The sequence below is a fragment of the Capsicum annuum genome, unplaced genomic scaffold (genome assembly GCF_002878395.1).
Source record: "Capsicum annuum cultivar UCD-10X-F1 unplaced genomic scaffold, UCD10Xv1.1 ctg2759, whole genome shotgun sequence".
Lineage (NCBI taxonomy): Eukaryota > Viridiplantae > Streptophyta > Magnoliopsida > Solanales > Solanaceae > Capsicum > Capsicum annuum.
This window is the reverse complement of record NW_025833971.1, coordinates 1,008,348-1,026,087: the sequence shown is the minus strand read 5'-3', so window position 1 is coordinate 1,026,087 and position 17,740 is coordinate 1,008,348. Positions and strand designations below refer to the sequence as shown.

At 36.1% G+C, this 17,740-nt stretch overlaps 1 protein-coding gene across 1 annotated transcript; it reads left to right on the top strand.

The window, feature by feature from the left end:
* Window positions 1-16,673: 16,673 nt before the first annotated feature.
* Window positions 16,674-17,114, top strand: LOC107852049. The gene has a single exon (XM_016697101.1). It carries the CDS (start codon window positions 16,674-16,676, stop codon window positions 17,112-17,114), a length of 441 nt encoding a protein of 146 aa, XP_016552587.1.
* The last annotated feature ends 626 nt before the right edge of the window (window positions 17,115-17,740 follow it).

Here is a 17,740-nt window from a genome sequence, read left to right as displayed (position 1 = left end):
CGCCTGAAGAACAGGGTGATGAAGTTAATAGTTAGGAGCCTGCATGGAGAACAGGGTGAAGAAGTTGAAATTCAAGCAACAAGTTGAAGAAATCGAAAGTAAAAAATAGCATGTCAGGAGCCCGCCTGAAGAACAGGGTGAATAAATGACTGTCGAGCAACGAAGTGAAGCAATTAAAAGCCAAGCAACTAGTTGAAAGAAATTGCAAGTCAGGATCCCTCCTGAAGAACAGGGTGATGAAACTCAAGTCAAGAGTCAAGAAAAGCTGCATAGATAGGATTTTGTAATTTCATTTATGCGTTAACTTACAATTTTCAGCTGGAACCTCGATGGAATATCACTCGACTCTCTAACATGATATAGTCCACCTCCTTCCGATCTTATAAGATACCGATCACTTGATTCCCTCATAACTAGGGTAGGTGGGATGTGCATCAAGACTCGGTGGCCCTTCTTCTTTCTTTTTCTTTTCTTGAATAATGATAGGGACAAAAATCTGTCTCATGGTCTACTTCTTTGTATGAAAACACTCGGTGTTTACATTCAAAGGTGGAATGATGTAGACACGTAATTTTGTACCATCAAAAATAATTCTTACTCCATTATCACGCACTTTGACTGCATCTTATAATTTTCTTCAAGAAAAACAAATGAGTAAGCACCTCATCTTTTACTTATTTATTTATTCCTTTTTATTTTTATCCAAGTAACAAACCCTAACTAATTTTGTCCTTTATTAAAGATTCCAACAACTCACCCAATCAAAAATAGACACCTAACCCTTACCCCTCCAATTAAAAAATGACACCTCACCCTACCATACCCCTACCCTACGTGATCCCCTCCCTTTTCTTGGCCATAAAGGAAATATAGACACTTAGGTAGCTTCCAGGAAATTTCCCTAGACTAATACCCACACCCCTTTTTCCCTACCCCACAAGAAATCCCATACACCCACAGATAAGGAAAAGAAGAAAGAGGGGATACACTAAAAGAAAAGGACAATTTTCTTCTTCTGGGAGGCCATAGAAGCACTATTTTTCTTCTTGATTTTCTTCATTTTTTCCAATACACACTCATCACTGACGGGACTTTATTTTTGTGAGAGATTTACCATACACACACATCTACACGCTAAATCACACACGCATACAAAAATAGAGTAGAACAGAAAGAGAAAGAGTCATAAAGAGAGAGAGATCGGGGAGATCGAGAGGGACAATAGAGGGTTTAAGCTTTTTCAATGAAACCATCACCGAAACTATTTGTTTTGGTCGATTCCAGTTGAATCTGGCTGGAAACGACGAGCTTCGCCAAAATTTATTATTCGCGTTGGGATTCCCATCATCGATCGAACCACCGCTAATTTTTTTCATCTCTGTTTTGAATCGATTTCAGAATAATTTGATAGGCATATTGGTTTAGTTGCTTAATTGAGTTTTCTATTTTTTTTTTGGTTCTTCATTTTTAGCATTGGTTTTAGGAAATTCGTACACAGTTGATCTCCGCTATATTGTTGTGGTTGGTTTTGGATTGCTGTGCCTCTATACCGAGTTGGGATTTCATCGTTGTCAAGGTTTTCTATTTGGGATCTCGGATTTTGGTTTTCTTAAACATTATTATCAACATAATCGGTTACTCTAAGGTCCATCTCTTTACTCTACGTCTTTATTATCTCGAGTGTGGTTATGTCATGATTTTGTGATGTGGTTTTGAGTATTTTTAGTAGCATTAACTGTTGTTGTGGGTATGAATAATTCATGTTCCTAATTAGTTTGAATCTTCATTGGGTGTATGTGTTTGATGTTGGTTTCGAATTTTGAGAAGTAATTTGATAATCAAAGCATGTGCTAATCTTTGGTTGAGAATGAATTTGGGGTGGAATTATGAGATTGATAAAAAGGATGAATTTGGCTTAATGTTGGTTCGTTGTTGTTTTGATTAATTTGGAATCAAGTTCGTGAATTTGATAGTATCATGATAGGTCAAATTATATAGGCAAATGTTTAGGTTCGGGTAAGCAAATTTAGAAATGATGTGTTAGTTGAATGTTTAGACGTGCATGTTGAATATTTTTTTAGTTTATCGTATTTAATTCAGATGTATTTATTTAGCCGGGGAATGCCCCGAGGTACTTGTGTTTATTTGTTGGGGAATGCCTCGAAGTATATTATACCCGGAGGACGTCAGTGCCGAAGGTCCAAGGCATCGGGTAAAGCATTTGGAGCATAGTTTAGGTTAACGTAGGTTACATTTCAGCATTTTTCTATTTTGGGGTTGTATAATTGGACTGAACCTTATATTTTGGATTTGTTTGGTTTCGTGTGTTTGATTGATTGTTTTATTTGTTTCGTGTGGTTTATACATTTGTAATGTCAAATTAGCCGATACTCTTTACCAAGCGACCGTGGTCGAACCACGGGATCGAGGGGTGCCTAATACCTTCCCCTCAGTCAACAGAATTCCTTAACCAGAATCTTTGTTCGCGGATCAGTTTTAGGGTAAAAATTGATTTTGAAAAAGGATTCCCAAAGGTGACTTGGCATACCCAATTATGCCAAGTGGCGACTCTGAGTTTAAATGTAAATAATCCTTTTCAAAACAAAATTTTCATTTTTTTGTCACTTTAATAATAAAATCCTTTCAAAACTTAAAAATCTAATTCTTTTTCGGTTGAAAAAGGGGTTTGACAATAAGTGTGTTAATTATATTCACCTATTACCTCAATTGGGTATCCCTATTTCTAGAAAAATACCCAAGATATAGTCGACTTCATAATCATTCTTATGTCTAAGATAGTGAAAATTAACAAACCAAACCCAATAATTGTCTACTATTGCCTTGGTTCTCACATTCCTCTTTCAAGGATTATATGGGTTACAAAAGTTCACCAAAACCCCTCTGTCAAGAATGGTTTAAGATTACAAGAGTTTGGGGTTTTTATCCACAAACCCACTTTGATTATATGGGGTTTTCACCCATAAATCCCAACCATTTTAATCATGCAATAGTAGAACGTGTCATCAAGTAACTAGAATATACATAAATACATCACAACCCATAACTAATTGCACCTTAGTTCAACATAATCCCAAGACAATGAAATTTAGCTACTCGTGATGAAAGGAGAGAAAATATACCATAAGGGTTGTAAAAAGCATCCATTTTTCAAGAAATTACGAAATTCAAATTCTCCAAATCAAATTAATATTCTTTCCCAATTTAAGGTTTCCATTTCAAATTCAAAATATTGCTAGTATCTAGAATGCCCAAAATAGGAAAGGGTTTTAGGCTTTTAAGTAATTTAAGGTCCACTGCTGAAAATTACAAAATTGTCCCTAGGCCTAATTCCGTTTTGCTGCTGTCGCAGCTATCACGACTGTAGTTATATCCATGCAATCATGATTTCTAACCATCTTGACTATCCGCGATCGCGACCCTCTGACCGCGATTGTGGTAATTGAGCCACATTCTATATATGGTCCTTCGTTGTGCACTTTTCTTCTCCTCTTTGTTCCTTTTCAGCTCAACTCCATATCATTCTATCCCATGGCCTGTATACCTACTAGATATGGAAATTAGAGAATTTAATAAAAATGTTGTCTGACTTATACATTTAAATTATGCTAATGTGCACAAATGTAGAGTGCAAATGAGTAGTAAATTCACCACTCATCACAGGGTTGCCTACAGACGATGCAAACATGCATCTAGCAAATTTTACTGGGATTTGTACTTTATATACGATACCTAGGATAGATCAAGAGGCACTTTGACTGAGGTTGTTCCCCTTCTCACTTACTAAAGAAACATCTTTATGGCTGAGGGAACTTCCAAGAGGATCTATCAATACATGGAATGAGTTACATAGACAATTTTTGAACAGGTTCTTTCCTCCATTTAGAGTGCTGCAGCTGAAGGATAAGATTTATAATTTTAGGCAGTTGTAATTAGAATCAATGTACAAGGCATAGTTCAGGTTCAAGAAGAAGCTTAGTATGGTGCCCAACCGTCGGATTTCACGCATAAGCTTGTTGGAAATATTCTATAGAGTCCTAACTATCTATTCAAAAGCGATGGAAGACACTATCTCTACAGGAGCTTTATGAGATTGCGATGGGAGAGAGCTTCTAGTGTTATGGATTAGATCTCACTAACTTACTAAGGATGGAAAACTCGGGAGGTTAAGAGAGGTTCTAGCACTTATACCATTGGAGTTTCCAGTGAGCAAAAAGTGGCTGAGGATGTTATATCTCAAAAGATTTCCCTATTACAAATTGATATTAGTGAGTTGGCCAAATAGTTTGCACTAATAAATTCTGCAAAGGTTAATAAAGTAGGGGCTCAGGGTGTAGCCTCTAGAGTTCATTAGTCTGAGTTAAAAGATGAGGCAAAGTATTTGGATCATTAGTTGGTAGGTTTCCAAGCCCAAGGGCAGGGAAATTAAGGTCAAAACTATTATGATGATAAGACAAATACATTTCACCTATCAGATGAGATGCGAAATCAAGAATAGAAGAAATGTTGTCTAAGTAGATGAAGGATCAAGAGAGCCAATAAACTTACCTTAAAGAACTTAAGGTCGATATTTTAAGATTGACCCAAAAGTTTGAGTCATATACAACTGTGATCAAGTAATTAAAACAATAGTATTAGCAACTCTTTGCCATTTTGGCCCACAGACAGCCAGGTGCCCTTCCTAGTGACACTATGTAGAATCCTCCAACACTTGTTTATTGTCTGGCTATAAACACTAGGAGTGGTACCCTACCTAATGAGCATTTTGTGCCTACTTCAAAGAAGCTGAAGAAGGATAATATTGCACTGACAAGCCACCTGAAGCTGAGTTTGAGAAGTTGACTTGTAGTGATGATGATTATAAGAGTGACTATGGTGAAAACTTGGTAGCAGATGATCCCAATGATAAGGTACAACATTTTAGCATAATTTTTTATGCACCATTAGTAGAAAAGAAGGGGGACCTAGGTGTTGTCACCATCCCATAATCTATTGGGTATTTTGATATTAATCAAGCTCTTTGTGATTCGAGAGTAGGAACAAATGTAATGTTGTTATTAATATACAAGGTGTTGGGTTAGGAGAACTCAAACCTACACTGCAAGGCTATTGATGGCTTCTATAAAGAAGCCAGTGGGTATTTTGCATGACGTAGAAATAAGGGTGTCATCCTTCACCTACCGAACACATTTTATAATTTTAGACTGTGAAGTGGATGTCCAAGCTCCAATTATCTTGGCTAGACCCTTCTTATCCATTGGTCAGGTGTTGATTAATATGGACTTGAAGACTATCACCTTTAAGCTGAACAATGAAAAAATAGTATTTAATGTTTGCATGACAATACATCATCTAGATGATATGTGAGTGGTGTTTGTGATAGACACTATTGATAAGAATGTTGTTACAAAGGCCAGTGTGCCAAATATACCAGGTGTTTAGGAGAGAATAGAGGTGATGGAAACTTTGTTATCAATTTTTGAGACCAAGGTGGTGACATTATATGATTAGATCTTGCCATAGATCCATATTTTACTAGAGACAGCTGAGGCTAGATTGTAGTCTGTACACTGGGCTACGATGTCAAAGCTATGAGCTAAGTTGAAATCATGGATAGACACTTTTAATAGTCGAGTATCAATCAAGTTCAGCAGGATTGAAATATCAAATCTAGGAGAAATTAGTGAGGATATGGATGTATTACAAGCCTAGGTACGCTATCTCATAAAGAGCTATATGGAAACAACTCCTTCAATCATATCCCCAATTATTCAGCCATCACCTTTGTGTTGTCCCAAACACTTTGATTTATTCATGGAGGATGATGTGGGGGTCCTCGTAGTTGGGACCAAGAGAAGTCGAGAGTGGGAATTGTAGAATCCAAATAAGCCATATAAGCAAGCCCTAATAAGAGCCACCTATGATTTGATGAAGACTATATTTGTTGATAGGCAGAGGAATGCCGAGTAAGCTGTGGGTGCATCTTTCGGTAGTGCACCGTAACCACCATGGCCTCCGATAGTGAATATACCCTCATCTGGGGAAGATAATGACATGGATACCTAGTGCATCCCAGGCATATCCTTATTCCCTTTGTTTTATATTATTTTAGCTTATTGGGGATAATGCACAGTTTTACTTAGGGGGAGGGTCTACCATAACTGCCATGGGTTGTTGTTGTCATGCTTCTTTTCCTATCGGCTGTGGTATGGTTGTAAAACCGGCATGGATAGGTTAAAATTTTGTCGATTGTATCTTTTTTGTATTGTGTTGTGCTTTTGTGTAATTAGGAGAATTTTAAGTATTTAGGGTCGTTGTCATGTTTTTATTTGATTTTTGAGAAAAATGATAACCCTCTAAAATTTAGTTTTAGAACTATATAAATGTATATATGTGTGAATATTTTGGATCTTGTTATGGCATTAGAACTAGAGACATGATAATCATTGCTAACAATTAAATGAATCGGATTGGTAGTATCTTGTGATGTGACTCTATGCCACGTGTGTTTGAGATACCACTTAGTTTCCTTTGTGTGTTGAATTCAAAACTTTCCCGATTAGTCTTGCCTAGGTTGTAGGATAGTTGGTTAGGAAAGGATCATAGACCATTTTTTATTTTAGTCCATTTTTAGCCGAAATGACCTTCCCTATGTGAAATAGTATCTCTTGATCCCTGTTTTGAGCCTTATAGCCTATTTTTCTTATTTCACCTTTCACCTTCTTATTTGTGTTGTAATAACCTACTATTTTGGCCCATTCCTAATTGGACATTGTGCATCTCAACTCAGGCAAATCGCCTAAGTTGAGGGTGGCTATCATAGGGGTGTGTGATGTAAAATGGGTATGTAGAAGGGTAAAATAAGAGAAAAAGTTAGTAGGGTTAGGTGAGGTAGAAAAATAAAAGAAAGTAAAAAGTGTGAAAAAGTGAAAAGGAAAGAATAAAAGACCACACCCAACTTAAAGTGCAATAAGGAATAAAAAGGGAGAAATAAGGGTGGATAAAAATAAAGATGGTTAATGAGTGACTCCCAAAGTTAGTATAGTGCCAAGGAGGCTTAGCCACTTACTTTAGCCATATTGTCATGACCCAAGGCTACACCCTAGCTGTGACAAAGGTGCTTACAGTCATAAATGACCACAAGCTAACCCATGAGTTAGCACGTGATGTGAGCACTAAATAAAATAGGACTGACATAACATATGCGGAAGATAAGCTAATAAACAATTAAAAACTGAATTATTGAAATACATAATATTGTCATGTCTGAGATAACTAATAAAAGTTGAAAGTACCTAACTGACTGTCAAACTATTTGTCTGAAAAGCTTCTAACTGATCGAGGAGTTAATGGGACAAGCCCCCAACTAACTTTGTCTAACTGAATATAAAGAACTACTGAAATAGTTGGAATAATAAATTATATCCTCAATGGATGAGGACTTACCACTACTACTACTGAGTAATGCTAGGTGTCTAACTGCGATCGGGAAACTGAGCCTCTGAACCTCTGATATAAGACATTATAGCTTAAATAAGAGTATACGGTCAGTACTTTGAATACACTGGTATATGAGATGAGGTCTAGCTAAAATGCATAGGGTACTATGCACATGAGATAAGGACTAACTAAACAACATAAAATAACTGAGCATGAATGCATGAAAACTGTGATATCTGAGAATACAAGACCAAGCATATACATATTTCTCAAGTAATCTATAATCTTAAAAACTGAAATCAATATAACTTAAAAAACTATAAATCTGTATGCTTTGGTCAAGCAAACCTGAATTGAATATACAATGAATACTATACTGAAATTGTGGGAGGTATCATCTAACCAGCATGCTCTAATATAAGCTAATCGGGGTCCAACCTGTAACCCTAGTTGAAAGGGTATCAGTACCGTGCCATAGGTACTAACGCTGGCTTTATGGATCCACTAAACAAGTGTCCCAAAGGACAAATGAGTCACCCTCAACTGTCAGGTAATCTAATGAGATATATGTCATTCTCAACTGGTAGGTTAACACTTTGTCAACCCTCAATTGGTAGGTAGACATCTATAACCTACGTTGGCTATGTAGTTTTGGAACTTAGGGATTGCTACTAAGGGTCACACCCTCTACTGGTATGTGAGCCTCCATCCCTGGATTCTCTCAGTGCTAAATCCTACTCTAAACTGAATTGACACTAGAATTGAAACTGGACTGATTTTAACTAAACTTGATTTTATGACTAAAGTGCTCATTATGATCATAATAACTTAATAGATAGGAATAATCATGGTTTAACTGAATCAAACTTCTGAAAATCATGTAAAATATATAGGTATCGAGTATCATAACCCACAAGCACTGAATGATCACTAAATGTAATAACAAGCTTAAAAACTGTAGTAAAGGAACATGGTTCATACCCCATAAGCATACACATTCCATCAAACATGTGGAAATCATGAATTTAAACATGGGAATGCTTTAAATAGGGGAAAACAACATGATTACATGTCTAAAATCATAAAGTTGTGGAGTTAACATGGAATTCACTTGAATAAAGCATAGGAAACTCAAATTCATAGTATGAGGAATTCAAAATCTTTCATGGAATCATACATGGCTGAATTGAATTAAAATCACCATGAAAACATGAATTAAACCCATCTTAAGCAATATAAAATAACATAATACTAGAAAAATTCATTCTTTAATTGAAAAGAGGGTTTTGGGGCTCCATGGATGAAAGGAACCCATGAATGAACACTTAACATATCTTAAACTTTTACTTTGAAAGAGAAACATCATTCTTGATGCTTTCTTGAAGGTTCTTGAATATGGGGAACTTGAATTCTTGATTTCTTAGGGATGAAGGAATTGAATTTATGTTTTAGGAGAAAGGGATATGGCTTTCTTGGGAAGAAAAATAGAGAAGAAGGACAAAATTATGCCCTAACTAATGCCCAAGTTATGATATAAGCGATTGGGTTGAGGGGAAAAGACATAATTACCCCTTAACTATTTAAATCAAAAGTTTGATGCGATAGGCTTACGGCAACACAGTCCTATCACATTCGTTCATTTCCCTCATTGAGATGCGGTCTATATGAGAATGAGAATAGAGCCACGACGCGGGCTTATCACTATGACCCTATGATTTTGTGATCCAAACATTCCCCAAACTTTGTTAAAAAAATCCAAAACTTCTTTGAGACATACTTCTTACATCCCTAAACATTACTTAACTCAAAAACTAATGTCTTTGGGTCGAGAAGATCAAATTAAAAATCGTCAAAGTTTAGGGGTCTTGAAAATGACTAAGTCCCCAAAACTTAGTGAAATTTTCAGTCCTTAAGCCCCTTGTGCATGTAACTAAGCTGAATCAAACTAAGATTAGTACGGGGTATTACACGTATCACACCAACCCCCCAAGCCTACATTATAAGTCGAATAAAGTCCTATAGTGATCCTAACTTGACTGTTCAAATACTATGCTAAGGAAAATAAAGGCAATCCTATGGTATTTGATGCACATTAATTAGAACTTATTTTATGAGTGTGAGTATCTCTTGACCGTACCTGCATTAACATGGATTATTTCATATGTGTAAGTGAGACTTCTTTATTGTAAGGACATATTAGTCATTGTAACGGCCTGAATCTAGTACCCAAAATGCTACACGGTGCTTATGACTCTGGAGGACCACAAGCTAACCCATGACTATTATCTGTACCTGTTTACTGTATAAAATACTTTATAGTACAGAAAGCATGAACTGAAAGGCCATAAGTTTCAAAATTGTGACATAGTATTTGATAAAAATGTAACATCTAGGATGGCTATGAAATACCCAAAACAATTAAAATTAGCTATCTAAACATATTGTAGTCCAGAAAGCCTCTAAACGAGACTGTTTGAAGAAGGAGTTGATGGGACATGTCCCCAAATAACTCCAACTAATAAACTAATTACTGAGATAATAAAATGATGATCATGTCCTTGAAAGATCAGGACTCACTGCTAACTCTGACAGTGGAGACTGAAATCTACTGATGCTCTGGAGCTCGTGTCTATGAACATGATTTACTAAACTTAACATGGGCTGAGTTACTGAATTCTATTGACTGATGGAATACTGCTGATATCTAACAACTAACTGAGTTCATGAGATCATGGATATTTCGTGAGTCATAAGATTGTCTGAAGTCTAAGGATTCATAGCTTGACTAAGAGTATCGTGAAAACATGACATGGCTCTAGGCACATAGCTAATGTTTTGGGTACGAGTACCCCCAGGACTCGATGGAAGAAAACTGATCAAGCATAACTTACTTGAACATATAACTAACATCATAATCCATAATACATTTATAGAAGCATTTCATCAAAACATATGATAGGCATAACTTGTACATACATAGGGATTTCATGGTATCATGCTAGTTAGGCACCTTTCCTTCATCTAGGCATTTAATCAAACATATTGTATGCATGGTACATGTAAACATCATTGTACAATGATTATACATCATAGTTTAATTCTAATTTCATCATTCAAGGGTTTAGTCATAGGTTTGCAAGAATTTATATCTATAATAATTTAACCCACATAAAATTTATCACCCAATATGGAGTAGAATTCAATTTCTCATTATCCACGTGAACAAGAGTAGCCCAATCATGAAATTCATGAGAAAATCCATAAACTTGAATTTAGAAAAGGGAATCTTGGGCTTCATGGACAAAAGGAGTTCATGACTGAACACTATGCAACCTTGGTTCATAAATACACAAAGATTGACGGAGGAAATTATTGATTTTGAATCTTCTATGAAAAGCCCTAGGTTGTTATTGAGAGGTTTTCTAGAGAAGAGAGTATATGTTGGGTGAAAAGTGGCTGAATCATGTGTTAAAGGGCTTAAATAGGGGTGAAAAATTGACCCTTTTAACCCTGAACGTGTCTTGTAATTTCAATAAAAAATTTCCGAATTGGACCCCTGGAGCGATGCGGCTCTATCATGCCGTGTCACTGGCATTTGACAATTGGGAAACTGAGGGATGGCACGACGCAGAGCCATCACGTTTCCACTTCTTTTGCGACCTGGAACTTTGGCACAACACGGAGGAAATTGAGCTGAGACACTAAAAAAGGACAATTGCCATTTTAGCTTATGGAGCGGCGTGCCACTGGCCAATATCACATTGTTTTACAATGGGAACTTGAAATAGTCATAACTTCTAACCTAGTTATTGGATTTAGGCAAATTTTATATCGATGGAAACCTTATTGAATTTCCCATATGACTAAAATAAAAATTTTAAAAGTACCACATGTACAAAAGTGGATTCATCTTTCAAAGAAATCTCCTAACATTTTTTAGATGATTTTAAGCTAGGAAAAGGTACAGGGTTTTACAGTCATATTACTAGCTGCTTACTTGTTTGGGTAGTATAACTTGTATATATGCATGGTTGTATATTTCTAATATGATTCCATCACTTGATCCCATTGTGTCACACTGTTGTGCTTCATGTTTATACACAATTGGTTTTGAAAAGTTGAGATAAGAGGGGTACTATGGCTTGAGCTTAAAGTGTTGATTGACTGGCTTGAATAGCTTAGATTCTCCTAGTTAAGATTGTGCTTATTTTTGTTTTGTTTCATTGTGTTGTTTTGCCTGAGGAGATTCAAATATTCTAAGTTGAGGGTGTTGATGTGTTATAGAAATATATCTCTTTCGATGCTTAAAATGAGGTAAATATGTAAGTTTCTTAGGTTGTTTTATTAGATATGATGTGTTTTGGGTATGTTTTGCAGGAAACTAGGTTTTGGATGCTAAGTTCATGGAAAAGATGGAAAATGGAGTTTTTGGCAACTTACTTGATTAATTTTGGACATTTATGACACTTTCCAAATGTATGTGACCAAAGCATATGATGAAAATTGAAGATTTGAAGCTTGGTTGCAAGTATTGGAAATCCTGACACTTACCTATGTCTACATGTGGACCACATATAGCACATGTGGTCTGTATAAGACTAAGATAAGTGCCAAAATTCAGATCCAGGGAATGAAAAGAGCTAAAAAGAACTTATGACACTTACCTATGTCAACATGTTGACCTTATGTAGTACAAGCGGACCGCATGTGGGTAAGGTAAGTACCAAAAGTCCAAAATCCCGAGAGCAGAAGCTACAGGAAATTTTTTAGGCAATTGTAGGTGTCTACATGCGCCCAGCCTCAAGCTGCATGCGCTCATGGCCATGCCGCATGTGGACACACATAAGTGGCTACCGACCCTTTTTAGTCCTTTTAAGTTTGGGATTTGATTTTAGGGTTTCCCATTTACTATAAATGCCCCTTATATGTTTTTAGTAGAAGTGACGCACTTTTGATACTTACAAACATATTTTAATTCTGAAATTAGATTTTTGTCTCGAAATTATCTTGTATTGATTTTGGTAGATTAATTAAGTTAAAGTTTTGGGTTTTTACTTGTCATTATTGTGATTTCATCTTATGCTTTCAATCATGAATATTGTTGATTATTTCACAACATGTGCGGCTAGAAACCCTTATCTAGTGTTGTGGAAAATCTGGTGGATTAACGAAGTAGAAAAAGTGCTATTGTTGTGTTGAACCGATACCCATTCATATATTGTATTATATTCACCTTAATAGATATATTAGCGGTTGTAAATATTAGGATCCCACCTAGATTATTGCTACTTACTAAAAAAGAGGAGTAGTGCCTACGAAAAGATAAATACAACAGTAATTTAAAGTTTAACTATCGATCCATGCTACAGGTATTATCTAAGTAAGATGTTTAGTTGTCATCTAATAACCAGAGACTCAAAAAGTAATAGTTAACTGGGATCAAGATAAGGGTTAGTAAGGCTACATCCTGAGACTTAAAAGGTAAAGGGTAAAATCCATCCACTAGTCCAAAAGACTGTTGATAGTACATAACTTATCAAATTCTACATGCAAGGTATTAGATTAGTTCAACAAAGCATAATAAGCCTGTGGATTTGAGAAGCCATGGAGAACATAATCCTAGTGTTCACCTATGACTGATTGTAATCAAATTTGATATTAGCTACTAGTTCGATATTGGTTCTCAAATCCCCCCATTTACTTTTCTAGTTTTGCCCATTGATTACAATAGCTAAGAGAAATGATTCCACGTATTCTATTGGGATTCGACCCCATTCTTTGTTAGGTCACTATATTTGGCAACGACCGCATAATCTTCAGATTAAAGGTGTAGCTTGGGAGTGACCAATTCTATATGATGTCAGTTGGGATGCTAAGAGAGAGAGCATCAATGTTCCATCTATTATTTTTCTAGATGGCATAAAGCTTAATGTTTTTCTCATAATTGTGTAAAGGCCCATGGATGATGTCCCTAAGGGGTGGGTGGTCAGGTATCCACCTATCTAGTCAAAAATTTATTTTGGACCCATCCTTGACTATCCACTGGGCAACCTCTTTACTGATGGACCAGCCTCTGCAAATTCTTTCCAAGTTCTAGAATCAGTTGCACAGTAATGCATGCTAGATCTGCCATACTTAGTTTTAAGGATCTTGGACCAAAGTTTGTTAGGATTATTCAAAAGTTTCCAAGCCAGGCCAGTTAGCAAAGTATCATTTTTATAAAAGATTTTTGGATTTTAATTCCCCATCTATTTTTGGAAGGGGGAGGGTTTTCCATACTACATAGTGTATTTTCTTTCTCTCCTCAGTGAAACCCCAAATAATTTTCTTTAAATCTTATCAATGAGTTTGTGAATTTTCTGGGGATGAGAGATGCATTACATAACATAATTAGGAATGCTATTAAGGAAGGCTTTTAGAATAGTGGTTCTCCCACCCATATTAAGGAAATTTGTTTTCAATCCGTATATTTTGGAGTTCAGATTATCCAATATAAATTGGAAATCACTATTTTTAAGTTTTTGATGGAAAAGAGAGGAACCCAAATACTATCCAAAAGTATCTTTATCTTTAATGTTGAGAAGGCCAACTAGGTGATCTCTATCTTCTCTAGAGCAGTTGTGGGAGAAAATGACCTTAGATTTAATAGTATTAATATTTTGACCATAGAAATAGCTGAAAATATTGAGAGTGTTCATTATGGTTTGACAGTTTTTCTCCTTTGGCAAATAGGGTGAGATCATCAGAAATGAAGAGATAAAAAACTCTTGATCCCTTTGTGGTAATAGAGATGGGGTTCCAGTTGGAGAGTCGACCTCATGATCAATTGTTCTAGACAGGAGCTCCATACACATGATAAAGATATATGGTGATATAGGACATCTTTGTCTAATGCCCTTGGTGGGCTTGAAGAATTTGGTTCTACCTCTACTGATAAGGATGTAAATGAAGGAGGATGAGATGCATGCCATGATGAGTTTAGTGAGTCCTACGGAGAATTTAAGGAAGTGAAATTCTTGTCTAATGAAGGACCATTCAATTCTATCAAAGACTTTCTCTAGGTCAATTTTAAGGATAATGTTGCTCTATTTTCCTTTCATTTTATTCAAATGAGTAATGAACTCCTGAACCATAATAGATTGTTAGAAGCTCTACTGTCGGGAAGGAAACTATCTTGATTGTGACTGATGAGGGTCTTTAGGTGGGATTGATCCTATTGACTATTATCTTGGTGACTATTTTATAGTAGATGTTACACAAATATGTGGAATTATAGACACTTGGGGATGAGACAGAGGTAGGTAAAGTTGACCTTTTCTTCTATAGTGTTGGTAGCAAAGGTCCTTCTACAAAATTCAATAACAGAATTTCCAGAGATGTCCTAGTATTTATGGAAGAATGGGGATGAATTTCATTCGGTCCTAGATCTTTGGTGGGTTTAAAGGAGAAAATAACTTTTTCACTTCTTCAGCACTAGGAATAACATCTAAAATAGGATGTAGGTTTGAACAGATGGATCCCATGGAGAAGGGGTTTTCCTGGTATTGGATATGAGATGAGTGATGATATGAGGAGAAGACATTGGTTGAGAAACCCAAGATGCATTTGTGAATATCATCCTATGAATATATCCAGTTCCTAAGGTCATTCTTGAGGGAGTTGTTTCTATTCCTCTTTCTTCTATTAAGGGTAGAGGTCTAGAAAAACCCAATGTTATTGTTACCCACAATGAGCCAGTTTATTCTTGACTTAAGTTTTAGAAGTCATGCTCATGATTAAGGATCCGATTGAATTCTTGGTTGAGGGTTTCCTTAAGAGTATGGAGGAAAGAGCTTAATGGGTGATTTACAATCTTCTGGATGACTGCAAATCTAGCTAGGGTATGATTTTTCCTATGAAATATGATTCCAAAGGTTTCTCTGTTCCAAACCTTGATGTTGGTTTTAAAATCAAAGATTGTTTGGGTAAGGTCAAGGTGTTGGCCTCCAAAGTTTATATTTTAATAATAACAAACTCACAAGTGCATCTCTGCTGGTGATAATGGAAAGATAAAAAAAGCTGGCTCCAGAAATAGAAGTACATCAAGAATGAATAGACATCCACAGTGTCCAAGTAGTATCCAAGTAAAATCAATCATAAGAAGACAAATGGAAGGAGCATCATAGTCCCAAATATTATGAGAAATCAAATCATAATATCTCACCAATGATATGGAAGACCTCGGCATGGCAAGCAGATCAATCAAGCATCGTGAAAATAGAAGAAGGATTAACCTTTTCATAATCATGGTTGTAATCCCCAGATTCACAATAGACCAAATCAATCAAGAAGAGAAGATCACAATTACATTGTCAAGGCATCAAAATCAAAAAGGAAATATAGATCACAGACATATCTGACATGGACGTGGTTAAAAGATCTAAATGGACATATATGATATGGATATTATACATGGCTACATTACCCAATCAAGAAATCAATTCATATCCTTGATTGAGAAAAAATCCCTTGGGTTTCCTTATGAAGAGCAGTAGCCAAAGACTATAAAAGAAGAAAACCGAAGACAGACACTTTTTACGCAACTTCAAGGTGAAAATTCAAAGTGTCTCATTCTTAGTCTTACAAAGATCTGCAACGTTAGTTTACAATTATTATATAAATACTAGGATCAAGTCAACTTGGTAACATCAACTAAAGCCGTGTCAAAAGATCTGAAGATCAAAATAAGTCTTCAGAACTTGTTTTTGATCATTGTACTCAAACCAAACCTTCAACGATCTAAAGAAAACTTGAAACCCAAGGGGACTGGACGTAGGCACTGGATTGGTGTGCCGAACCAGGATAAATCTTTGTGTTGTTTACTTTATGATTTATTATTATGTGCTTAGCTATTTAAGTTTAATTTAGTTGTGAAGTATTTTGATCTACAGGAGAGTCGACTGTGAAGAGTCAGTAGTCGACTCGCAGAAGAAAATTTCAATTCACCCCCCTCTGGAATTACAATTAGTATCAGAGCAAGTCTCACAGATAGCATTCCCTACCCGCAAGTGAGCAAATATCAAGTGGCCAATTACCAAATTCTTGGTGCTCTTCTTCAGGATGGTCACTCCTCCATAAGACCACCATACTTCAATGGACAACACTACTCATACTAGAAAAATAGATTCACTATATATGTCCAATCAAATGAATACCAAGCCTGGGTTGTCATAAAAATGGGTCCTAAGCTAATTCCAAGGCTCAAGGAAATACAAAAGGACAAGGATAAAGAATCCAGTAGTACTGATATGAAAGACCTTGAAAATTTTGATATTACCAAAGAACAACAGGAGGCAATCCAAACTAACGCACGTGATATAAGTTTACTTTTATATGTAGTTAGCGAAGAAGAATACGACAAGATCTCAACGTGTGTGATAGCAAAAGAAATGTGGGACAAACTAGAGGTAACATATGAAGGAAACACAAAAGTCAAGAAGTCAAAATTTTTTGCTCTTGTGAATGAATATGAGTTATTCAAAATGGAGAAAAATGAGGATATTAAAACAATGTTCGATAGATTCAGCAAAATTGTGTGCGAACTGAAGTCACTGGGGATGATCTACGCTCACAACCTGCAAGTCCACAAGCTTGTCCAAAGTCTCCCAAAGATTTAGGAAACCAAGGCTGCTATTTTGGAAGACGAAGACCTTTACAACATGACATATGATGTACTGTGAGGTAACCTTATTGCATATGAGAAAAATTATATCAAGAAGTTTCATAAGGATGAAAAAAAATAGTAACCTTCAATGCTACTCCAATTGGAGAGGAGGAAATTCTAGAAAATGTTGATAGCAAAAGAATGACCCTCATAAACCATGGGGTAAGGTAAATCATGAGATAGAGATAGCAAAGATCCTAGGGAGACAGGAACAATGACTACATCAGAAATAATGATCTCTATTACTACTGTGGAAGGACAGGACATTTCAAACAAAGCTATCTAGAATTGAGTCGATGATTATCCAAAAAAATAAAAATTTTGGGGGCTAGAGCAATGAAGATGAAACTAAAGAAGAAATAAAGGCTGCAACATGTGCTTTATGGCAAGAGGTGGACCTAATGAGGAACAGAAATGCAAAAGCTATAGAAAAGAAATGTGGGGCATTAACAGTGGATGTTCCAGATATATAATTGGAAATAAGAACTTTTCTTCCTCAAAGAACATAAATGGGGGATCCGCCAGATTCGGTGACAATGCCAGAGGCAACGTCATTAGAGTCGGCTCAGTAAGACTCAG